General features: G+C 43.7%; 1 protein-coding gene across 2 annotated transcripts in view; it reads right to left on the bottom strand.

Annotated features, from left to right (window-relative positions):
• Positions 1-292: 292 nt before the first annotated feature.
• The window catches only part of CUNH4orf19 (chromosome unknown C4orf19 homolog), a 77,139-nt gene continuing 56,823 nt past the window's right edge, over positions 293-20,608 (bottom strand). For both annotated transcript variants that reach the window (XM_054688192.1, XM_037530262.2), the window contains 3 exons: positions 10,800-10,849; positions 3,006-3,059; positions 293-1,915 (listed from right to left, as the gene is read on the bottom strand). In XM_054688192.1, coding sequence (XP_054544167.1) covers positions 961-1,915; positions 3,006-3,037 — 987 coding nt within the window. In that variant the 5' untranslated portion in view covers positions 3,038-3,059; positions 10,800-10,849 and the 3' untranslated portion in view covers positions 293-960. The remainder of the gene's footprint in view (positions 1,916-3,005; positions 3,060-10,799; positions 10,850-20,608) is intronic.

Here is a 20,608-nt window from a genome sequence, read left to right as displayed (position 1 = left end):
ATGGCACTCTTGCTTATATTCTAAGGTATGGCTCACCTGGCACTTGACTGCCCTTGACTTTATACAGTAGGAGGCTAAAAGCCAGGGAGGGCCTGTGCGTCCATAAGGTAAGTCGGCACATGCAGTCATGACGTCTGGAGCTCGGCCGCCAGAGACAGAGCCAAAGTGAGGCTGTCTCCTCCTCAACTGTATTTTAGTAGCTTAGTTCTTTAAACGGAAAGAAACTCAAGAATCAATAATACTCTGGGAAAATTAGAACCACCTATGAGTTAAAACAGACAGACACATATGTTGTTATATTTTAATCAGAATCAGATAGATAGTAAATGGAAAAAAATACTCCACATATTCTTTAGCTGTTTCAAATCTCATGACTGTAAAACCCCGATCAGTTTTAAGAGTTATTTTGACTGGCCTCCCGGGTCCTAAAGCAGATTAAAAAGTAATGTAAAAAAGTTAAGGTCAAGGTGTCTTAATAATGCAGCTAATGACTAACCATTTGTTGACTGGCAGTTTCGGCTCCTTCCTGAAAGCTGACTCGAACTCGCTGTCAAACAAGTGGTTAGTTATTAGTTCCCTGGGTGCTTGTCCCTGAAGGGAAGCCATGCTCTGGGGACACATCAGGCACTTTAAAGTAGGAATAGGTAACTGTACCAGGTGGGGCAGGACATTTGGCTCTCAAAACCAAGATAAGAAATTTACAGTCGAACAGAATGTTGAGTCTGTGCCCTTGGGATTCAATGCTGGGATTTCAGAGCCTTCTTGAAATATCCATAGCAGATGGGAAAAAAGGGGGCGGGGGAGGCTTTGTGGGTTGACAAGTAGACACCCTGTAGGACAAGGGGCCTGATGATCCACTGATTTAAATTCAGCATCCAGAAGAGCCAGCCACACAGTGACGCGCTCAGTATTCAGTATGGCTTACGGCACAGACAGCGAGAAAAGGATGCTGGATGTAAACTATTGGCAAGGTTGCACCGGCACAGCCTGCGGCAACTCTTCACTGCCTCTACGGAACAAAAGTACCCCCTCACACGTAGAGAGCCGCTCATTTATGTGCCCCCCAGACTCTCCCCAATCTGCCTCATCCACATCTTCTCCTGCCGTAGCTGCTTCTAAAGCTGCAAGGGCTTCAGCCACTGCCGCGTCCTCATCTGCCACCTCCCCACAACTGTCACCAGGGGGGCTATGGGTATCCCCCCACCCATTTCTCGAATCAACCACAGGCGTGACATGAGTGGGAGCCTCTTCTTTAAAGTAGATACTGAGAAGGTCTGTGGCCACAGCTTCGTTTAAGGAATCCCAGCTTCTCTTCAGGGAGAAGGGCAAATCCAGGTAGTGGTCTCCCTTCTCCAGGTGAATTCCCTCCACGAGTCCATGACCCATGTTGTCTACAGTTGGGCCCCAAGGTTGAGGGTAATCCGGGGGGGGTATCTGGAGGACATGGTCTTGTGCTTCCAAGACTGTGGTGGGAGCTCTGGAGTCTCCGTTCAGGATGACCTGGCCCTCTTCCGAGAATGGTTGTTCACAGTCCTGTTCCCTGGCATTCCCTGCTTCAAGGAAGGCCTCAGTGGGGTGAACACTGTTTTCTGTACTGGCCCAGGAGCCCTTGTCATCTTGGTGGGGACCCGGGTCCCCAGTGGGCTGCGGAGTAGGACCAATGCCATTGAGGGCACCACCAGTCTTGCCAGCACCGAGTCCCCATTCCGTGTCCCCCTGAGAGGGGGCTCCAGTAGCGGTTCTGTTTTGGCTGCAAATCCTCTGTAAGTGCTCACTCGGAAGGTCGTTTTGATGCACCGAGGCTTGGCTGGTCTGCCTGCCTTTTAATTTACCAGTATCATCTTCGTCTAATTTGCCACCGTTCACTTCGTTGACATAGCCAGGAGAGGACACTTGAACAGGATCAAAGAGATAGCTGGGGGTGACAACAATGGAGATTAGTCACGTTAATTATTAATTAACTACATTTATCAATAACTAAATTTCACTACCAATACTTTCTACCAAAGTCTGGTTTTCCCCCTACTATTTCTGTTAACTTAATTTCTGTGAACAATCATTCTTTAAGCCTACCTGGGGGTCTAAATAAAATAGTTGCTATAAAAATGTTCTATCACTGGAAATAGGATTTAAGAAGAGATGCCAAGAGGATGGGGAAGAAGGTAGAATACAAAGTGATTTATAGAATTTAAAAACAAGAAAAAGTAGGAAGTGTGGGGTGAAAAAAATAAAAGCAAGAAAAAGTAAATGAAAAGTAAAACAAATGTCCAAAACCAGGGAAATGAGTGGTTAAGTATTGATGGCATAGCCTCTCAATGGAATATTATGCAGTCATCAAAATGATAAATATGAAGTCTGGAGTAGCATGAATGATTCTTATGTTGTTTTTAATAAAACCCAATATCACATTAGGATTACAATGGAGTAAAACTTCTGTCTGTCTGTCTATCTATCTATCTATCTATCTATCTATCTATCTATCTATCTATCTGAATAAATAGGCTTATAGGTTTATAGATACAGGTTTGTAGATATAGTTTTGCAATGGAACTAGAATAACATAGTTTTATTTGTTAAGGAAGCAAAATCATCAGTTAATTTTTTTCTCTTTATTTGATATAAAATTCTATTCATGATGCCCAAATATTTATGAAAGAGAATATAGAAAAATTAACACATATATGTAAATGAGGTGATTTATATTCAGTAATATCATTTCAGGAATCCCTGAAACTTAAGGATTTTTTTTGTGCTGATGCTCTCTGGAGAAAAGCAAATTCAATCCAAACCAAATTCTGTTTTAGAAAATTGCAGTGCTCATAACATGCTCTGAGCAAAAATACAATAAAAAAAGTCTCAAAGTATCTAAGCAGCTCCAAACTCTTAACTTCTTGGCATTGCTGGTCATGCCCCAGCAGGAGGAAAGCCCCAAATCCAAGTGGTTCTATACACCTGCCCTCACGTAAACCAAAGATCCCTCCATTCGATTTATTTTTCAGCTTTACCTTTGTATCATTTTACAGCACCTGCACCCCATCTGGATGATTTTTTGTTACCATCTGCAAAAGAAATTGTAGAAAGGAGAGCACAGAGTGAATGACATTTGAATTAAATTTGCTTTTTCTTTCCTAGATACTCAAAGTCAGTAGAGTCACCGTGGGTAACGTAGGTCAGGGGGGAGGGACACTGGTTACTGGGAACCCCTTTGTGGCTCTAAAATCAGTGGTTCAGACTTCTCTAACATTTGTTGACTCTTGTCTCTGTGCTGGACCTATTCCCATCTGTAGGAGTCTTGTCATGTCTTGGCCATATTGCAAGTAAGGAAATACAGGTGTAAGAATGCTAAGGAGGAAAAGCTGGGTTGAAAAGGCTCTGCCTGTTTTTATTTCATTGCCTTCCATGCTGACAAGGTCACGGCCACGGAGCTGCAGTAGAGTAAGTGAGCAGGGAGGATTCCTTGCCTCTGTAGCTACTCTTTTTTTTTTTTTTTTAAAGATTTATTTATTTATACAAGAACTGGGGTACAGGCCAGAGTCACGGAGGGTGAGAGGATTCACCAGAGACAGAGCGGAGAGCAGAATAGACAGACAAACCGAAAACACTGCTGAGGGGAGCAGTGGGCCAGACAGGAGGGGTCTGCCGCGCCATATGGGTAGCTCCCAGACTGGCCAGGAATCGAACCTACGCTGCAGAGGCTGTGGACAGTTTCACAGCGCTGTGCTCAACCCGCTGTGCCACCGGAGAGGCCCTGTAGTTACTCAAGTCTTAAAGGGTGCCAGGACAGTGGTGGATGTGTGTGCCACCTCACAGGGGTTACAGCTCGAGTCATCACCACGAGCTGGATAAACAGGGTAGGTAAAAAGTGCGGCATGCACCTCTGGCCCCCATTTACCTTTTTCCTCCCCCTTTCCTGTCGCCCTAGAATCCTGCCCCTTTCTGCACTTGCAGTCCCTTTGTTTATCTTGGACACTGTTAAAAAAAACAGTCAGTGAATAGTGACAAAAAATGTCAGAGGAAAGGAAAAATGGGCTTTGAAGTGCTTGACATGGGACGGACCGTGGCTCATAACCACACAGAGGAAGCAACTGTGAAATATTAATCATTGGAAAATAGCAGGTAGGTCAGCCTAGGTGAGGAGTTCAGGAACTTTATGTGGGGCAAGTTTTCTTTCCTTTTTTTAAAAAGATTTATTTATTTATTTACACAAGCACTGGGTACAGTCAGAAGTGCGGGAGGGTGAGAGAATTCACCAGAGCCAGAGCGGGGAGCAGAGCAGGCAGAAGGACCGAAGTACACTGCTGAGGGGAGCAGCGGGCGGCAGGAGAGGTCTGCGGGCCAAGTGGGACCCTCCTCCGGTGGCCTGGGAGCAGCCGGGGATCGAACTGGTGCCGCAGAGGCTGCGGGCAGCTTTGCAACCCAGCGCTCAACCGCTGCGCCACCGGGGAGGCCCTGGGGCAGGTATTCCTCTGAAAGAAGGGCAGAGGCAGGTCCTGAGTGGCCCCTTGCATTGCCACGCCTGACCAAGGATGACCTGGGGCCACCGCTCCAGGCGGGAGCTGGGCGTTGGTCCCCACACTGTGCTGCTGTGGCTGCGGCCGCACATGAGCACCGTGAACCAGAAGTGATGACGCAGAGATTCGGGAGCTCAACCAGGAACCGCCACTTCCCGGTTCTGACAGAATCCACACGGCATCTGTGACTGGTAGGCTCCACTCTGCCCCCCACCCCCCCATCACAGGGGCCACACATTTCTTCAAAGTCATGTAATGAGAAAGGATGTTTTGAATGGCTTCCCCTTTAGGGTCACATTTCTGGCCTGGCTGCCCCAGATCCCCCACCCACTTCAGGCTCACCTTTTGGGTACCTGCACCCAGCTCCTGCCTCTCCCCCAGCTTCAGCCTCCTCCTGGGGGGAGGTTCTACCCTCCCCTCTCTGCCTCCCTCCATGTTTTCCTCCCCCAGCGACATTCCTTTTCTCAATGACACAGGCCCTACTGTCCAGGGTTGTGTGACCGAGGGGAGGGGACCCCTGGGTTTCCACCCAAGCCCTGCCTGCCTTGCCCCTGGGGCCCACGGATGATTCTCCCTTGGATGATGGTTCTTAGAATCAAATTCAGTTTCTGTTTCCACATGTCACTCCCAGCCACAGCTGGCTAGTAGCAAGGTCTCCCATTTCCAGGTACAAAAGAGGGAAATAACGGTGGCCCAGTGCAGCAAGTAGAAATGGGGGTACGTGCTCTTTGCAAGCGAGACTGTGTTCCAGAGGGACACTCATCTCCTTCCACCCCCTGCTCTCTCTGACGACAGCTGGCTTAAGGGGGAGAACTCAGTGCCCTGTGTCACTGGGCAGAATCAAAATTCACTTTCTCTTTGGAGCAAAAAAAAGCCACAGAGAAGCAAAGGGCAAATCCTTCGCCACCATCATCTGGTTTACTCAGGGGAAAAGCAAACACCATTAGTCTGGTGTGTCTGTTCTCCACTGGCGCCCGCCTGCTCCTGGAACTCGGCGGTCAGGGCTGACTCTGTCTGCGTTTGTGTAGAACTTAAACAGTCGGTGTTTGAAGATGGGCCTGCTAATGCCCCATCGGTGACTAGTCAAATCTCGTTGCTGGGAAATCCTGTTTCACAAAGAGGGTAGGGGTGGGGCTAGGGCAAAGCCAGGCATTTTCTAACCAGGCAGAGAAATGGAGGACCAGCGTTCATCAGAAGTCCTGGCAAACGAGAAATGGCTCAACCCAGCCCCAAAGGGCTGCCTTTGAATACTGCTGGTCTTAAAGAATGGCAGGCACAGGAACCAGCGGCTTCCATTGGTCAAACCTGGAACATCAACATAAATACCAACAAAAAGGATGGTAATCCATTGAATAAGACAAGGATCTGTGAATCCACATGGATATACATTAACAAAAAGGAAAGCTCTGCAGTACACATAGCGTGCCAGCTAACAAATGTGTGAGGGTATAATGGAGCTAGAAAAATCACAGACCAAGGCATCATCACAGCCGATGCAAACAAAAATCATCAATGGATGCTGAGATTTGTGGGTGACAGCTCGTGGAGAATGAGATATTTAGCTTCAAAATAACTTCCCACCATATGTTAGTGAGCAAAACAAGCACCACCTTGGAGATAGTGCAAGTTTGGCTTCAGGCCATGCCCACAAAGAAAATATTGTCATAAAGAGAGTGTCTAGAATTTTTTTGGTTTCCCAGTGCAAATAAAGCTGTGCTTACACCATAATGTCACCCATTAAGTGTGTACTTGTATTATGGTAAAAACACAATACACACACCTTAAACATGACGCAGAGGGAGTGAGCAAAAGGCAAAATGGCACTGACAGGCTTGCCGGACACAGGGTTGCCAGATGCAGGGTTGCCACAAGCCTGAAATTGGCAAAATATGCAATTACTGTGAAGTGCAATAAAATGAGGTGTGCCTGTATCTCTAGAGTGGAGGAGCCTGGCACACAGCACCTTGACCAAATAATACAGGTAATGTTGCCAGCAAGGAGACTAACCTGCAGCGTGTGCTTCTGGGAGGGGCCTGGATTTCCTGCCAAAGGAACATCACCTGGAGGCAGCAGGCACCTGCCAGGCAAACCCATCCAGAGGGGGTTTCTGCAGACCTAGGGGTCTGCACTCTAAGAAAATGCAATGTTACAAAACACAAAGACAGACTGAGGAACTAGCCCAGATTAAAGGAGACTTAAAGAGAAGTGACAACAACCCAAGGCATGAACTTTTTACTAAAAAAAGTATTTTTGACACAACTGGTGGCATCTGAATAAGGTCTGTAATTAGGTAATCATATTAAATCAATGCTAATTCCCTGAGTTTTGATCATTGTATAGAGGTGTAGAAAGGAGTGCCCTTGTTCTTGGGAAATACACAGTGCACTGCTTATGCATAAAGGGGCATGTATCTGTAACTTATTAAAATTATTCAGGGAAAAAAACTGGAGAAAGAAGAAAGCAAATGTGGTAAATGTTAACATTTGGGGCCTGCGGGTAGAAGGTATATGGGGATTTTTTGTATTTTTCTTGCAACTGTTCTGAGAGTCTGTCAAAAAGTGAAAAGAGAAAAAAAAAAAGGGAAATAAAAAAGCATGAATGGTAGTTCTGGGTCTGCTGGGCAGTGGTTTCAGGTTATAGAAGCTGAACTACTTGCAAGGGACACAATAAAATTAAATACTTAGATTTCAGCTCCATTTTGAAAAACCAACCTGCCAATGTTTAGAACAGTCCAGGATTTCACATCATTCTGGCCAGTGGGTAAGGTACTTAGTGAGCTTCTAGACTCAAGAGGAATGAATGAAAATAAATATCAGACACTGGAGAAATGTCAGGTGCTTCAGAAATACAAGGTTGCCTGCTGACTTCACCGATGGTCCTGAATGAATCTACAACCGAGGAAGAGCAAGAAGTGAAATCCTTGACCACCCAATCCATTTCCTCAGCAGAACAATTTTCTCCTTTCTAGGCAAGCTTTGAAAACCCTCTTGGACAAATTTCTTTTTCTCCCAAAGAGGCTGAGATTTTAGCCTGCTGTCTGGAAGGCAGATGTTTCATGAATGATCATAGTTAGATCGTTTATCTTCATTGATTCCAGTTTCCCATTGGTGCCTGGCACGCAGGAGCAGAGTGCATTGGACCACAATGCTTCTGAGCTGATTCCCGAGAGCTCGTGTGTGTGTGTGTGTGTGTGTGTGTGTATGGTGGTGGTGGTATATACATATGGAGTAGGATGGAATTTATATAAACATTTGAGAAGACTCATCACACCAGCAGCTCAGCATTGGGGTTAAATGAGCAATTTAGATCTAGACTTGTAGGTTTTTCCAGTTCCACTTCTACCATTAACTAGATTTGGTATCTGCAAGCAAATTTCTTAGCCTCTGTGAATTTCAGTGTCTAATCTATCTAATCTGATAATAGTTCTTGCTTGGCAGGCTTGTTCTGAAAATGACCTAGAGGGCCTCCCTGGTGACATAAGGGGTTAAGACACAACCTATGAAGCTATCCTCAGCCACTGCAGCACGAGTTAGATCCCTGGCCAGGGAGCTACCCACATGGTGCAGCAGACCTCTCCTGACTTGCCCACTGCTCCCCTCAGCAGTGTATTTCAGTCAATCCTCCTGTTCCCCACCATCTCTGGTGAATCCTCTTACCCCCCACACCTCTGGCCTGTACCCCAGCTCTTGTATGCAAAAATAAATAAATCTTTAAAAAAAAAAAGAAAATGACCTAGAAGTATGGGAGACATGTACTAAAAAGTCTGGCATGCTGACAGTACTTATTATTAGAAGCTAAAATTTGAGCATATACTACGCATCAAGTACTATTTTAGAAACTTTCATGTATTCATGGATTTCAATCTTACAACAATCCTTGAATGTTGTATTTTACAGAGAAGTAGATGGATATAAAAGTTTAAAAATGGTACAGTATAGCTGTTACTAATGTTTCCATTGTTTTAATATCTCTTGGATATATTACACATATAGAATACTTATAATAATTATATAATACTTCCTATTCACATAGTAGCCTCTATTATGTTAGTATAATGCATCTTGGTAGGTTCTGTTGTTTCTGAGGGCACTAATTACACATTAAGTGGCTTGTGATCCAGTTTTTGCAAAAGGGAACTGGACCCTCCTGATAGAAAGTCATAGGTGTAGTTTCATCTCATTACCACCAGGTGGCAGTCCATAGCAGGTCCAGAATCTAATTTCGTGGGACTTGGTACAGAAAGGCCTGAGAAATATGAGAATTAGGGAACAAATAGTGCAGGTGCTTTGCCACGTGGCAACGTTAGGAGTAGGTAATTTGAACGTGGTAAATCGTTCAATGACTGTCATCTTTATATCTTGGTGACCATGGTACCAGCATATGGCAGGGCTTCCTCCAGCTCTGGCTGGGCATGAGATTTATTCTGTAGCCCTGGAATCTGGTGCCGTGTCTCACTCTAGGGGGTAGTCTTCCTGCCTGGACCATCTCTCTGTGCTTGCTTTCCTGCCTGATTTGGTTTCCCAGCTCTTCCAAAACCTGCATAGCCAACTGATTCTATAATTTCCCCCTGTTTGAAAGAAGGGGTTCCCTTTTCTGATTGGATCTTGCTTAATACAAACTTCCATGTATCCAGTGTTCATCTACGGACTTTATATGCTGATCAATTCTCGTTATTTGCAAAATCACCTACTTGCTAAGATTTCTTTGTAGCCCCAATAATACTCAGGTGCTCTGCAGTCATTCATAGCCATGTACAGGGTGACAAAAAATGTGCAGTGTCTGATGCATGAATTTCTAGCTAAGTTCAAAGACTTCTTGTTTCAGTTCTCCTATAGCAAACAAGTGCCTTTTCTGCTATTTACTGCCACATTTTTTACGTTTTTGTGACTTTTTTGTTGGCAATTTCCCTGTTTAAAATGGCCCTAAAACATAGTGCTCAAGCTCTATCTAGTGTTCTCAAGAGTGAAAAGGCTCAGAGCTAGATGCTTAGAATGAAGTAGTTTTGGGTAATTCTCAGAGTCCTGGAGTGCAGAAGCCATAAAGAAGTTAGAGAATCCAGCCCACAACAAACTACTTTACAGAAAACACATGAATATGAATAATGCAGGAATTACGGTGCTGTTAGCTCACAAGAGATTTATATTTCTATGTATATAAGTATATATGTAGGCCTGTATGGATGCATGCATGCATGCTTCCATCCATCCATCCATCCATCCATCCATCCATCCATCCATCCATCCATCTAAAAAGATACCCTTAAGGGGTCTCTCTGGTGGTGCAAGGGGTTAAGTGTCAGCACTATGAAGCAATGCACAACTTCTGCAGCATGAGTTCAATCCCCGGCCAGGGAGCTGACCCACATGGTGCAGCAGACTTCTCCTGTCTCACCCGCAGCTCCCCTCAGCAGTGTATTTCAGCAGATCCTCCTGTTCGGTTCCCCACTGTCTCTGGCTAATCCGCTCACCCCCCACACCTCTGGCCTATACCCCAGTTCTTGTATGCATAAATAAAAAAAAACTTTTAAAAAATAAAAATAAAAAGATACCCTTAAACAGAAACACACATACAATAAGGTCATGTATTGACTGATAAAAATACTGTGACCAGGGCCTCCCCTGGTGGCGCAGGTGGTTGAGTGCAGCGCTGTGAAGCTGTCCACAGCCTCTGCAGCGCTGGTTCAATCCCAGCCAGCCTGCGAGGGTCCCACATGGCGCGCAGACCTCTCCGGTCGGTCCCGCTGCTCCCCTCAGCAGTGTCTTCCGTCTGTCTGCCTGTTCTGTTCCCCGCTCTGGCTCTGGTGAATTCTCTCACCCTCCCGTACATCTAGCCTGTACCCTGGTTCTTGTATAAATAAACAATAAATCTTAAAAAAAATAAAAATAAAAAAAATAAAAATACTGTGACCAGGTTGGGCTGCTAGTCCTGAGACCCTACTTGGAGAGTCACTATCTGGGAGGGTTAGTCTTTTTTGCAGGAAGCACAAATTACCCAGGGGAACAGAATGACTGAATATCTTTCAGTGTGAAGACTGAGTTGGGTCCTGCTTCATCGCACACTTTTTGAATTGTATCCTCAAACAACAGAAGTGAAAAGGAAATAACAGAATTCAACTCAAACCCAAATGAGCCAGAAAGAAATAGACCTTGGGGATCACTCTGACTCCTGCTTTAATGTTTTAGGTAATAAAAACTAGTGAAGACGAAGTAAAAGAAAATTTAATGGAGAACAGGAAGAATAGACATTTTTTTCCCCCAAAGCATTATGAAAGGAAAGAAAATAGCTCACCGGTTGTGGAGATCACCCATTAAGTTTCTCCAGAAGTTTAACTTCTCTTTCTGCAATGACAAGAAATTGAAAATTGAGGTCTGCAAGTGGCTTTCTCTCATGATCAAGTTACATTTTGCAAGTGACTTTTTTTTCATAAAAAGTTGCTTTGAAAATGAAAACAGGAAGTTTTCCCTGAGGGGTGCAGGTCATGGGGTAGGGGGTTGGGGGTGGAAGGTTCTCCTGCCTGAAACACTGAGTCAGGCAGATGAGTACTTTGAAATTTAGAGGCTTGGTTTGCAACCAGTTCCTTCAGCAACTAATTGAACAAAATACTCAATTTCCATGTTTCACCTATAAAATAAGACTGTAGTGAGAGTTAAAAATTTGTGTTACTGAAGTAGCATTGGTTAAAATAGTGAGATTTAAATGTTCTACCATGTAATTTTATCATATGTTGGGCATGTTGGAATTATTCAATAACCAAAAGCTACTGTTGTTGTTCATTACTGTTGACAAACATCACACAACAATACACCACTTCTCTGATGGTTAAAATTTCAAATGAGCAGAAAAACATTCAAGAAAAATTGCTTTAAGACAGCTCAGAAAATCTTAAGTTTCAATGAATACTAGTACAATATTTCAATAAAATACATAATCTAGTAAGTAGCTTTTCTTACAATGAAAATAATGACATACAGAACTTGAGAAAGGAAAACAAATGTTCATATTTTTTACCAATTTCTGAGATTATTAGACTAGTTCCTGATAAGTAAGCACAACTTTTAGGAATGCTTTTATCTGATGCCCAAGTAAATTAAATGAGTGTGTTTCTTGGGCACAATTATTATTATTTTTTAAGATTTATTTCTTTATGCATACAAGAGCTGTGGTACAGGCCAGAGATTAGGGGGTGCAGTGAGAGGATTCACCAGAGACAGAGCGGGGAGCAGAACAGGCAAATCTATTGAAATACACTGCTGAGGGGAGCAGCGGGTGAGACAGGAAAGGTCTGCTGTGCCATGTGGGTAGCTCCTTGGCTGGCTGGGGATCGAACTTGTGCTACAGTGGCTATGGATAGCTTCACAGTGCTGTGCTTAACCCCATGTGCCACCAGGAAGGCCCCTCCTTGGGCACAATTACAAAGAAGTGTAAGACATGGTCTAGTTACCCATGAACCCCCTAAAATGAAAACTATTGATAATAATATCCAGAGATAGAGTAGCAATTTCACAAACTCTAATTACTATAAAGATCATGTATCAAAATTAAAAAAAAGAAAAGAAAATATTTAAAAGAAATTCTATTTTTTCCCAGGATTTTTTTTTTTTTTTTAAGATTTATTTATTTTTATACAAGAACCAGGGTACAGGCCAAATGCGCAGGAGGGTGAGAGGATTCACTGGAGACAGAGCAGGGAACAGAACAGGCAGACTGACTAAATATAAATACATTGCTGAGGGAGCAGCGGGCGAGACAGGAGAGGTCTGCTTGGCCATGTGGGATTCTCGCCGGCCGGCCAGGATTGAACCCATGCTGCAGAGGCTGCAGACAGCTCCACAGTGTGGCACTCAACCGCCTGCACCATCAGGGAGTCCCTCTCAGGATGCTATTTTGATAGAATAATAAGTTTCAAAAGAAAATATTTTTGGTACACTTGCTTTACCAGCGCCTTAGGTATGTGAACAATTTTTCTGTTGGGCAAGATGGCACTGATAGTACATTGGGTTGTACAGGGTGAGGCCCACGGACTGGTATAATCAGTCAGTAGTAGAGATCATGGGAATTAAGGGAAAGAAGCAATCCCATGTGGTGCAGCTGCTAGGGAAGGCTTTATGGGGGATGGAGCCTGAGTGTCAAGGAGACACTCAGCAGAGGTAAGCAGAGAGGACAGTTTTTGTAAAAGCAAAAATGGCAGGAAAGAATGATTTGGGTAAAAGTCATGCAATTTTGGGGGTGTGTATGGCATAGATTACCAGGTTATTGAGACCCTTGAAAGTAGGTGCAAAAGACCAAATGTGACTTGATTGGCTAAGGGAGTAGCTTCCACAGCATGGTGGCAGCGTATTGGAAAGCCACACCTGTTAGTAGTCAGCAAGGGAAATGAAAAGGATTAAGTACAAATTTAAGAGTTGATTCTTTAATGCAGCAGACCTCTCCTGTCTTGCACACTGCTCCCCTCAGCAGTGTATTTCAGTAGATTTGCCTGCTCTGTTCTTCATTCTCTCTGGTGAATCCTCTCACCCCTCCACCCCACACCTCTAGCCTACACCCCAGCTCTTGTACACATAAATAAATATTTTTTTAAAAAGAGTTGATCCTTTGGGATGAAAAGAACCTGGCATACAGTAGCATCAAAGGAAATCCTAAGAGAACAAATTTGGAAATCTGTTTTTTCAAGTTTTCCTTAATTTTCAAGTTAATTAGGCATTACTTCTACTGTCCCTGGTTTCTCTTATCACTTTGGTTTCTCCACGTGTCTTGGGAAAGTTATTTTGTCTAAAGACTGTTTCCTTAGATGTAAAATGACAAGTATAATATTCGGGAGCTAGGATTAAGTCATTGGAAATAAGTGAAAAAACACAGCAGAGTATTGAGTGCAGGGGCCGGCACCAACTACGATCTCCACAACAAAGACTATGATTTCTCATTTAGCATCATCATCGTCATTTATTAAGTCAGTTTTCTGCCACTCATTGGAAGTTCCCCAAAAATCCAATGATTGCATCTCATTGTCATTATTTCTTTAAAAAGGAAGGTCACGTAGGACTTTTGCAAATGCAGAATGTGTAGAATTTTAAGAAGAAAAACAAAGTCAACTCTTGATAAGAGAAGGGATTTGTGCGACAAAAGAGGAAATCATTAAAACTATTCTTGGACGCTGACAAATGTTAAGAATGGTAGGGTGGTTGGAAGGAGAGCCAAGCACAATGTTGGAGAGAATCAAAATTCAATATTTAGCCTATTGAGCTGATAAAATGATATGATGCATCCAGTCACATTCCATTAGAAATAAAAAAAAAAAAACACCAATCTATCCACAGAGAACAACAGAGGAGATAAAAACAGGAAGTTCATGAATGTGAAGTAACAGGCCTGGTACCCCACAGTGAGGAGAGCCTAAAACTAACTCAATAGAGATGATAGGATTCCTTTTTTTTCATAGTAAATATATTATTTTATTGTTTTATATATATATTTATTACATCACCCTTCATTTTTGTACAATGCATGATTTCCCATGAAATTCCCACTACCAACTCACCCCTGCACCATCACCATAGTCCCTTGTGCTCCTCCCCCCTACAGAATGTCTCTGGTCTATGGCTGCCTGTTGATTTTGATTTTTACTTTATTATAGTTATTTTTTTCCCCTGATCCTTTATTTGGTTCCTCTGCATTCCTTCTTGTATAAGTGAAACCATCCGATCTTTAGGAGAACAGGAATTAACCGGGAGGGCTGAAATCAGGACAATGTGAAAGTGTTTAAGAAGCTGGTAGGTTCCTAAACCCCTTTCTGCACTCCTGGTCTCAGGATGGTTTCTACTCTCCATGTCAATCAAAGAATGTCAGGTTAGTGCTTGAAAAGGTTAAAAATAGGGTTTCTGGACCAGGAACATAGTAAAGAACTCATAGCCGAGAACAGGGGTTCTGAACCCCAAACCAAGAGGTAAAGTGAATGCTAAGACAAAATGCTAAGACCTCAGCTGTTCCCCTGCTTGGCTCTGGGAGTGCTACCTTCTGCAGATGTCCCCAGACATCATCTAACATGAAAAACAGAAACTGAAACTAGCAACCAAAGGTACTTAAAACAGAGATTAGGAAGAAAATAAAAACAAAACCATTGACCACAAAAAATCTTCACATCACTTTCATTCAAAAAGTACAGAAAGTTATTTAAAAAAAATCAGAGAATGATAACCTCAACAAGTTCCTGGAAATTAAAACAAGACAACAAAAATGAATATTTAAGTAGAGAACCTAGAAGAAAAAGATGAGGAAATCCCAGATAAGGCAGCCAAAGAAATACAAATGTAGAAAATCTAATAGGAAAGATTAAAAACAACAACAACAACAACAACACTGGAGGATCATTGAGGAAGGCCAGTATACATCTCACAGGAATTCTGTTAGGGGAAAAAGGATGTCCTAAAGCTAATCCCATACAGGCTTTGTGGACTCCACCCCCACCCCAGGCCAAAGCCAAAGACACTGGGAACTCCAAATCCCATCACCACCAAAGGGAAGGTGGCTGGGACCTGAGGGTGGGGTTAAGCAGCCAGGTGGATATAAAAGGCAGACACGTGGGCTTTGGGGGATCCCCATTTTGGCTCTCCGCCAGCTTGCAGCGTCCGGACAGCTCTGAGAGTGACTTTGGGTTTTCAGGTCGGTGGATCTGGTAGGATGCATTAAAGACTTTATTTCCCGAATTTGTCAATAAATAATTTGAGAAAACTTACAGAGCCGAAAGATATGAGTTTCTAAAGAAAAACACTCTAAAGTGTCCAACATAATGGATAAAAAGAGACTCAACTAAATCATCTTCTTCCCTAGTGGAAGATAGCTATCTAAATCTGAAAAAAAAAAAAAAAAAAAAAAAAAAAAAAATCAAGAAATGGTAAGAGGAGCATTCATTCAGAGAAATAGAGACAACCAGCCAACCAGCCAAAACAGGCAGCTAAAACTGTGCCTTGAGTTAAGGAAAATGAGTCACAAGTGCCTTGATGATTTGGGAACCAAAATGGTCTCATAAGAACAAAGCCATAGGAAAAGATAAACTATATGATAGTGAGCAGTAACAAAGGCAGTGTTGAAAGAGCCCACTCACATCTGTTTATTTAACCTCCATTAATGGTTAACATGCAGTACTGTGGGCCAGGTCACATGCTGGCCTGGCGGATGACCAGGACAGGATGGAGAAGATCGAAAATTACAACCTAGTGAGGTGGGCAAACATCAACAATGAATTATAACCTCAAGTCACAACAGAACTCATGGACACAGCATGAAAATCAGGGAACCAACACTTAACCTTTCAGAACATTCTAGAACTGTTCAGTTCAATGCAGTAAATCCTAGGTACAAAGGACCATTTAAATTTCATTTACCTACATACATTAAATGTTCAGCTCATTGGTTATAACAGTCACATTTCGAGTGCTCAAAAGACACCTATGGCATGTAAGACTGTTGAACAATATAACTGAGGCATATTAAAAATGTTAAGAGTTTATTTTATCAAAAGTTGTTTTAAATTTGTAACAGGGTGGTGCCCAGGAAAAAAGGGAAGGTTCCAGGTTTCCTGTCCCACCCAAAGGAGGGTTGAGCTGCGCAGGGAGGAGAGATGAAGCTGCAGAGAATGGAGAAGGAAGCAGGATGGAAAGCAAGAAGGAGACCTGGAGGAGGCAGGTAGAGCAGAGAGACATGAGAAGAAACTGCGCTTGCTTCTGTTACAGGGCAGGAAAAGGGGCAGCCCAGAATCCCCAATCCTGCCTGCTCTAAATAGGTTCTGCCATCCCATCCACTGCATCAAGACAATTAGTGTGAACTTTAATACAATTAGTGTGCAATACAGACGAGACAAAGAATAGAGCTTCTGTTAGAGGGAAAAGGATGTCCTAAAGCTAATTCCATAGAGGCTTTGTGGACTCCACCCCCACCCCAGGCCAAAGCCAAAGACACTGCGAACTCCAAATCCCATCCCCACCAAAGGGAAGGTGGCTGGGACCTGAGGGTGGGGTTAAGCAGCCAGGTTGGTATAAAGCCAGACACGTGGGCATTGGAGGGGTCCCCCATTTTGGCTCTCCGCCAGCTCACAGCATCCGGCCAGCTCGGAGAGTGCTTTTTGGGTTTCCAGGTCATCGGATCTGGTAGGATGCATTAAAGACTTTATTTCCCTATTTTCTCCCTGAGTTGTACATTTTCCTTATTTCCTTTTCCCTTGTAAATAAACCTTGTATTAACTTTTTGTGTGTGCCTGTAGTGGAGTATTAATAAGTCCCTTGTAAGTGCGCGGGCGAGGACCCACAGCCAGGCAACCCGTTCGATATTGGGGCTGCCCTATAACACTTCCAAATCTAGCACCCCAAGTTACTCATCCCCTCCTGGGTAAAAGGGATTGGCCCAAAGCAAGGCCCAAAAGCCTGCCACAAGTCTCAAGCACCTTCTGGCAGGGAACATTTTACATGGCTCAGAAACAGACAACTCTGGGGAAAAAAAGAGCAACATCAAAATCAAGATAAAAGCTGCCATCGTTAACCTCCCCACGGGTCTCTCACCCACATCTGTTTCACCTAGTCCAGGACCAAGAAGCAAGCACAGCTTCTTCCCATGTCTCTCTGCTCCACATGCCTCCTCCAGGTCTCCTTCTGGCTCTCCATCCTGCTTCCTTCCTTCTTCAGTCTCCTCTGTAGCTTTTTTCTAACTCCTGCTCAGCTCCACCCTTCTTAAGAGTGAAGCACTCCCCTTGCTCTTGGGCACCACCCTGTCACAAAATTGCTTAGTATCACAGGAAGTGGTTATGACCATGACCCACAAGACTCAGAGGAGAAACTCTATCTAGATAAAGTTCAGGAGAAAAGGAAGGTGACTGTGGGACTGGCTACAGCCATTAACCTAGCTGGTTGTATGGGCTTAGCTGTTCTGAATGTTCTGGTGACACCTTCAAGCATTTACAGGTTTCGTTGTGGGTTACCTTAAATGTTCACATCAGTCTCACGGTCTCTGGATAATTGAACACCACAGCAGTTGACAGTGTGGATACTGCACATTTTCCTTACTGCAGACTGTTTCATTGGATAGTGCTGGTTGAAAATGGTGATTTTCATTATAAAATTTTTTAATGATTTATTTACATACATATATTACATCATTGTTCAATTATTTCTATGTTTTCTTTGTTTTCTCAGGTGTAGTCTCCACAGAATTTCCACCAGTTCACCTGTGCCCCATCACCAGAGTCCCTTGTGCTCTTCCTCACTCATTTTTATCTCTATCCCTTCCCTACAGAATGTCCCGAAATATAGTTGTCTGTTTATTTTTGTTGTGTTTTTTATTGTTATTATTTTTTCCCCGGATCCCTTTTTGGTTCCCCTATATTCCTTCTATAAGTGAAACCATCCAATATTTTTCTTTTCCCTTCTGACTTATTTAACTGAGCATAATCCCTTCTAGCTCCATCCATGTTGCCGCAAATGGCATGAGTTTATCTTTTTTGATTGCTGAATAGTATTCCATTGTGTATATGTACCACATTTTCTTGATCTATTTTTGGGCATTTAGGTTGCTTCCAAGTCTTACCTATTATAACTAGTGCTGCAATAAACACAGGGCTGCAGGTATCCTTTTGAATTAATGTTTTTGTGTCCTTTGAGGAGATCTCTAGGAGTGGAATTGCTGGGTCACATGGTAGCTCCATTTTTAGCAGTCTGAGGAACCATAGTAGTTGGATCAATTTGCATTCCCACCTGCAGTGCCCGAGAGTTCCCATTCACAATATCCTCGCCAACATTTGTTGCTGTTAATTTAATATGTGCCGTTCTTATTGGTGTAAGGTGATATCTCATTGTGGTTTGACTTGCATTTCCCTGATTATGAGGGACGTTGAAGGAAAATGGTGATTTTTATTTATTTATTTTTTTTAGTGGGACCCTCGCCGGTGGCCGGGGAACAAACCGGCGCTGCAGAGGCTGTGGGCAGCCTCGCGGCCCAGCGCTCAACCGCTGCACCATCAGGGGAGGCCCGAAAATGGTGATTTTTAAATGGTGACTTTTGCAGCTCACGCCAATTAACCCCCTGGAGGGATCACATTCCATGGGTCCATTAGTAAATAACAGGGTCTGACAGAGCTTGGTGTTTAAGAAGCTCAGGTTGTCTGCATGGAAGGGAATTCTCACTCCTTAGAAATTCAGTTGTCAGGTAGAGCTGCACCCCCACGCACCGCCCCCGCCCCCCTAGCTAGGACTGGGTATTTCTCACATCTCAGATCCTATCTGACCACTCACAGATGCTGGAGAAATCGCTGCGGGTGATGGGAAGCCTGTCACTGAGCAATCTTCTCCCAGAGCCGAAAAGGGAGAGGAAAGGGTAGCTCATGCCTTCCCAGTGTGACTTTCAGCTCCATTACTTATTAACTGTGTGGTCTTAAGCAACTCTCTCAACCTCGTTAGGCCTTTTTGTTTCTTTTAAATGTGAGGTGTTCAGATAATCCATGAAATCAGGATAAGCAGGTGGCAGAAGCACAGAAAATGGCAACTGCCATTCCTACTGTTCTTAATCGCCCACATTCCAGAGGGGCCCCTCAATGGAGCAGGGGCAGTGCTCCCCAGGCCTCCCAGCTCTTCTCATTACTACCCCGGCTTTTTTAAATGAACGGATTTATCATGGACCAGAAACTTAAGTACCTATAACAGGAAAGGGAATTTCTGTTCAAAGAAGGGAGGGAAGCGGAGCGCTCTGACATGGACATGCCAGAACCCCCTGCAGGTAGGTTATATTGGGATATGTCATTCTATAAATCCCCCAAAATGAGGCATAGTCGAGGGCGTGAGGGAGGTGACTGACTTTAGAGGAGGGTGGCCGTGGAACAGAAACTACACGGATGGTTGTGTGTTGGGTGGGGAGGGGCTGTGAACACCAAGCCAAGGGCCTATCTAGATGAGATCTGCAATTCACAATAGCAACTGGGGGCAACGTGTAGGGCATACTGGGCCGGGACTAGGTAATTTAGGAAAATTTGCACCAACCTGTGACTTATCCCCAGGCGGGTTTTTATCAAGTTTAGTTCACAGAGTAGACAGTGCATCACAACCTTCCTTCATGTCCATGAGAAGAAAAAGTTTCTTTCCTAGTGAAGTTGAATTCTAAATATAAATCCCAGCTGGTAACACCACTAGTTGCAAGAATCAACTTTTCCCCCTCATTTGTAAATGCATCGGGACTTGTTTGCAGGTTTTCTTTTAGCAGTTTCTCCCAGCCGCCCCCCGCCCCCCTCCCCCAACAGGGCCAATATCTGAATAGAAAGAAAAGATCTCCAGCTGGGCTCCTTTCTTGGAACAAGCTTTGCAAGCTTTGCAACATCTTCCTTGGATACGATTCAGCTGGGGGCCTTCCCCAGATTCCAAGAGGAATTCCTGCATCCTCACAAAGGAGCCCCTTTGTTGCCTGAGGTTATGAGAAGTTAGCCACTATTTCGCACAAGGAAATATCTTTTCCTCGTGTGAAGTAATGATCAAAGAGAACTGCTATTTAGACCAAGGAAAACAAAACTGTGATTTATATCTAGAACCACTACAGGAAAAAGATCCTCGTTACTTGAGTGAAGAGCAATCATCGGAAGTATAGAGGGAAATTTACTCTGTCGATGTATAATAAAGTTTCTTCCTTGGTAGATGCCAAATTCTAAGTACTTTTTAAAAAAGCAATAAAACCTTTTTTTCTTTTGCATGTGTTCTGCTCACAAATATCTCTGATCTTATAAATGCTTAAAGATCTTTTTCATTAAACGATACACTAGGTATGTTTGTCTTTACATGTACTTATATACAACATACATACAACTATAAAAAAAGAATTATGCACATTTTAGGGTTAAGTCTGCAGACTGACATGACAAGGCAGGGAGGCTGGGAGGAGGGCAGCACAGTGAATCTTTAACACTTTCTTATTCTGGGCTCTCGTGTTCTCTGGTGGTCTCGCCTCTGTAGTCATGTGTCCCCCTGCAGCCGTGTTCCCACAGGTGTTCCTCTCCTGTATCCCTGACCTCTGGGCTCAGGGGTGCACACTTACACATACGGGCACACCCATGCTCCAGGTGTCCACCCTCAGGT

Source organism: Talpa occidentalis, unplaced genomic scaffold (genome assembly GCF_014898055.3).
Source record: "Talpa occidentalis isolate TD23 unplaced genomic scaffold, MPIMG_talOcc4v2.1 talOcc4.6, whole genome shotgun sequence".
In the NCBI taxonomy this organism is placed as follows: Eukaryota; Metazoa; Chordata; class Mammalia; order Eulipotyphla; family Talpidae; genus Talpa; species Talpa occidentalis.
The sequence above is the reverse complement of the archived record's forward strand: the minus strand, read 5'-3'. Positions and strand labels throughout refer to the sequence as shown.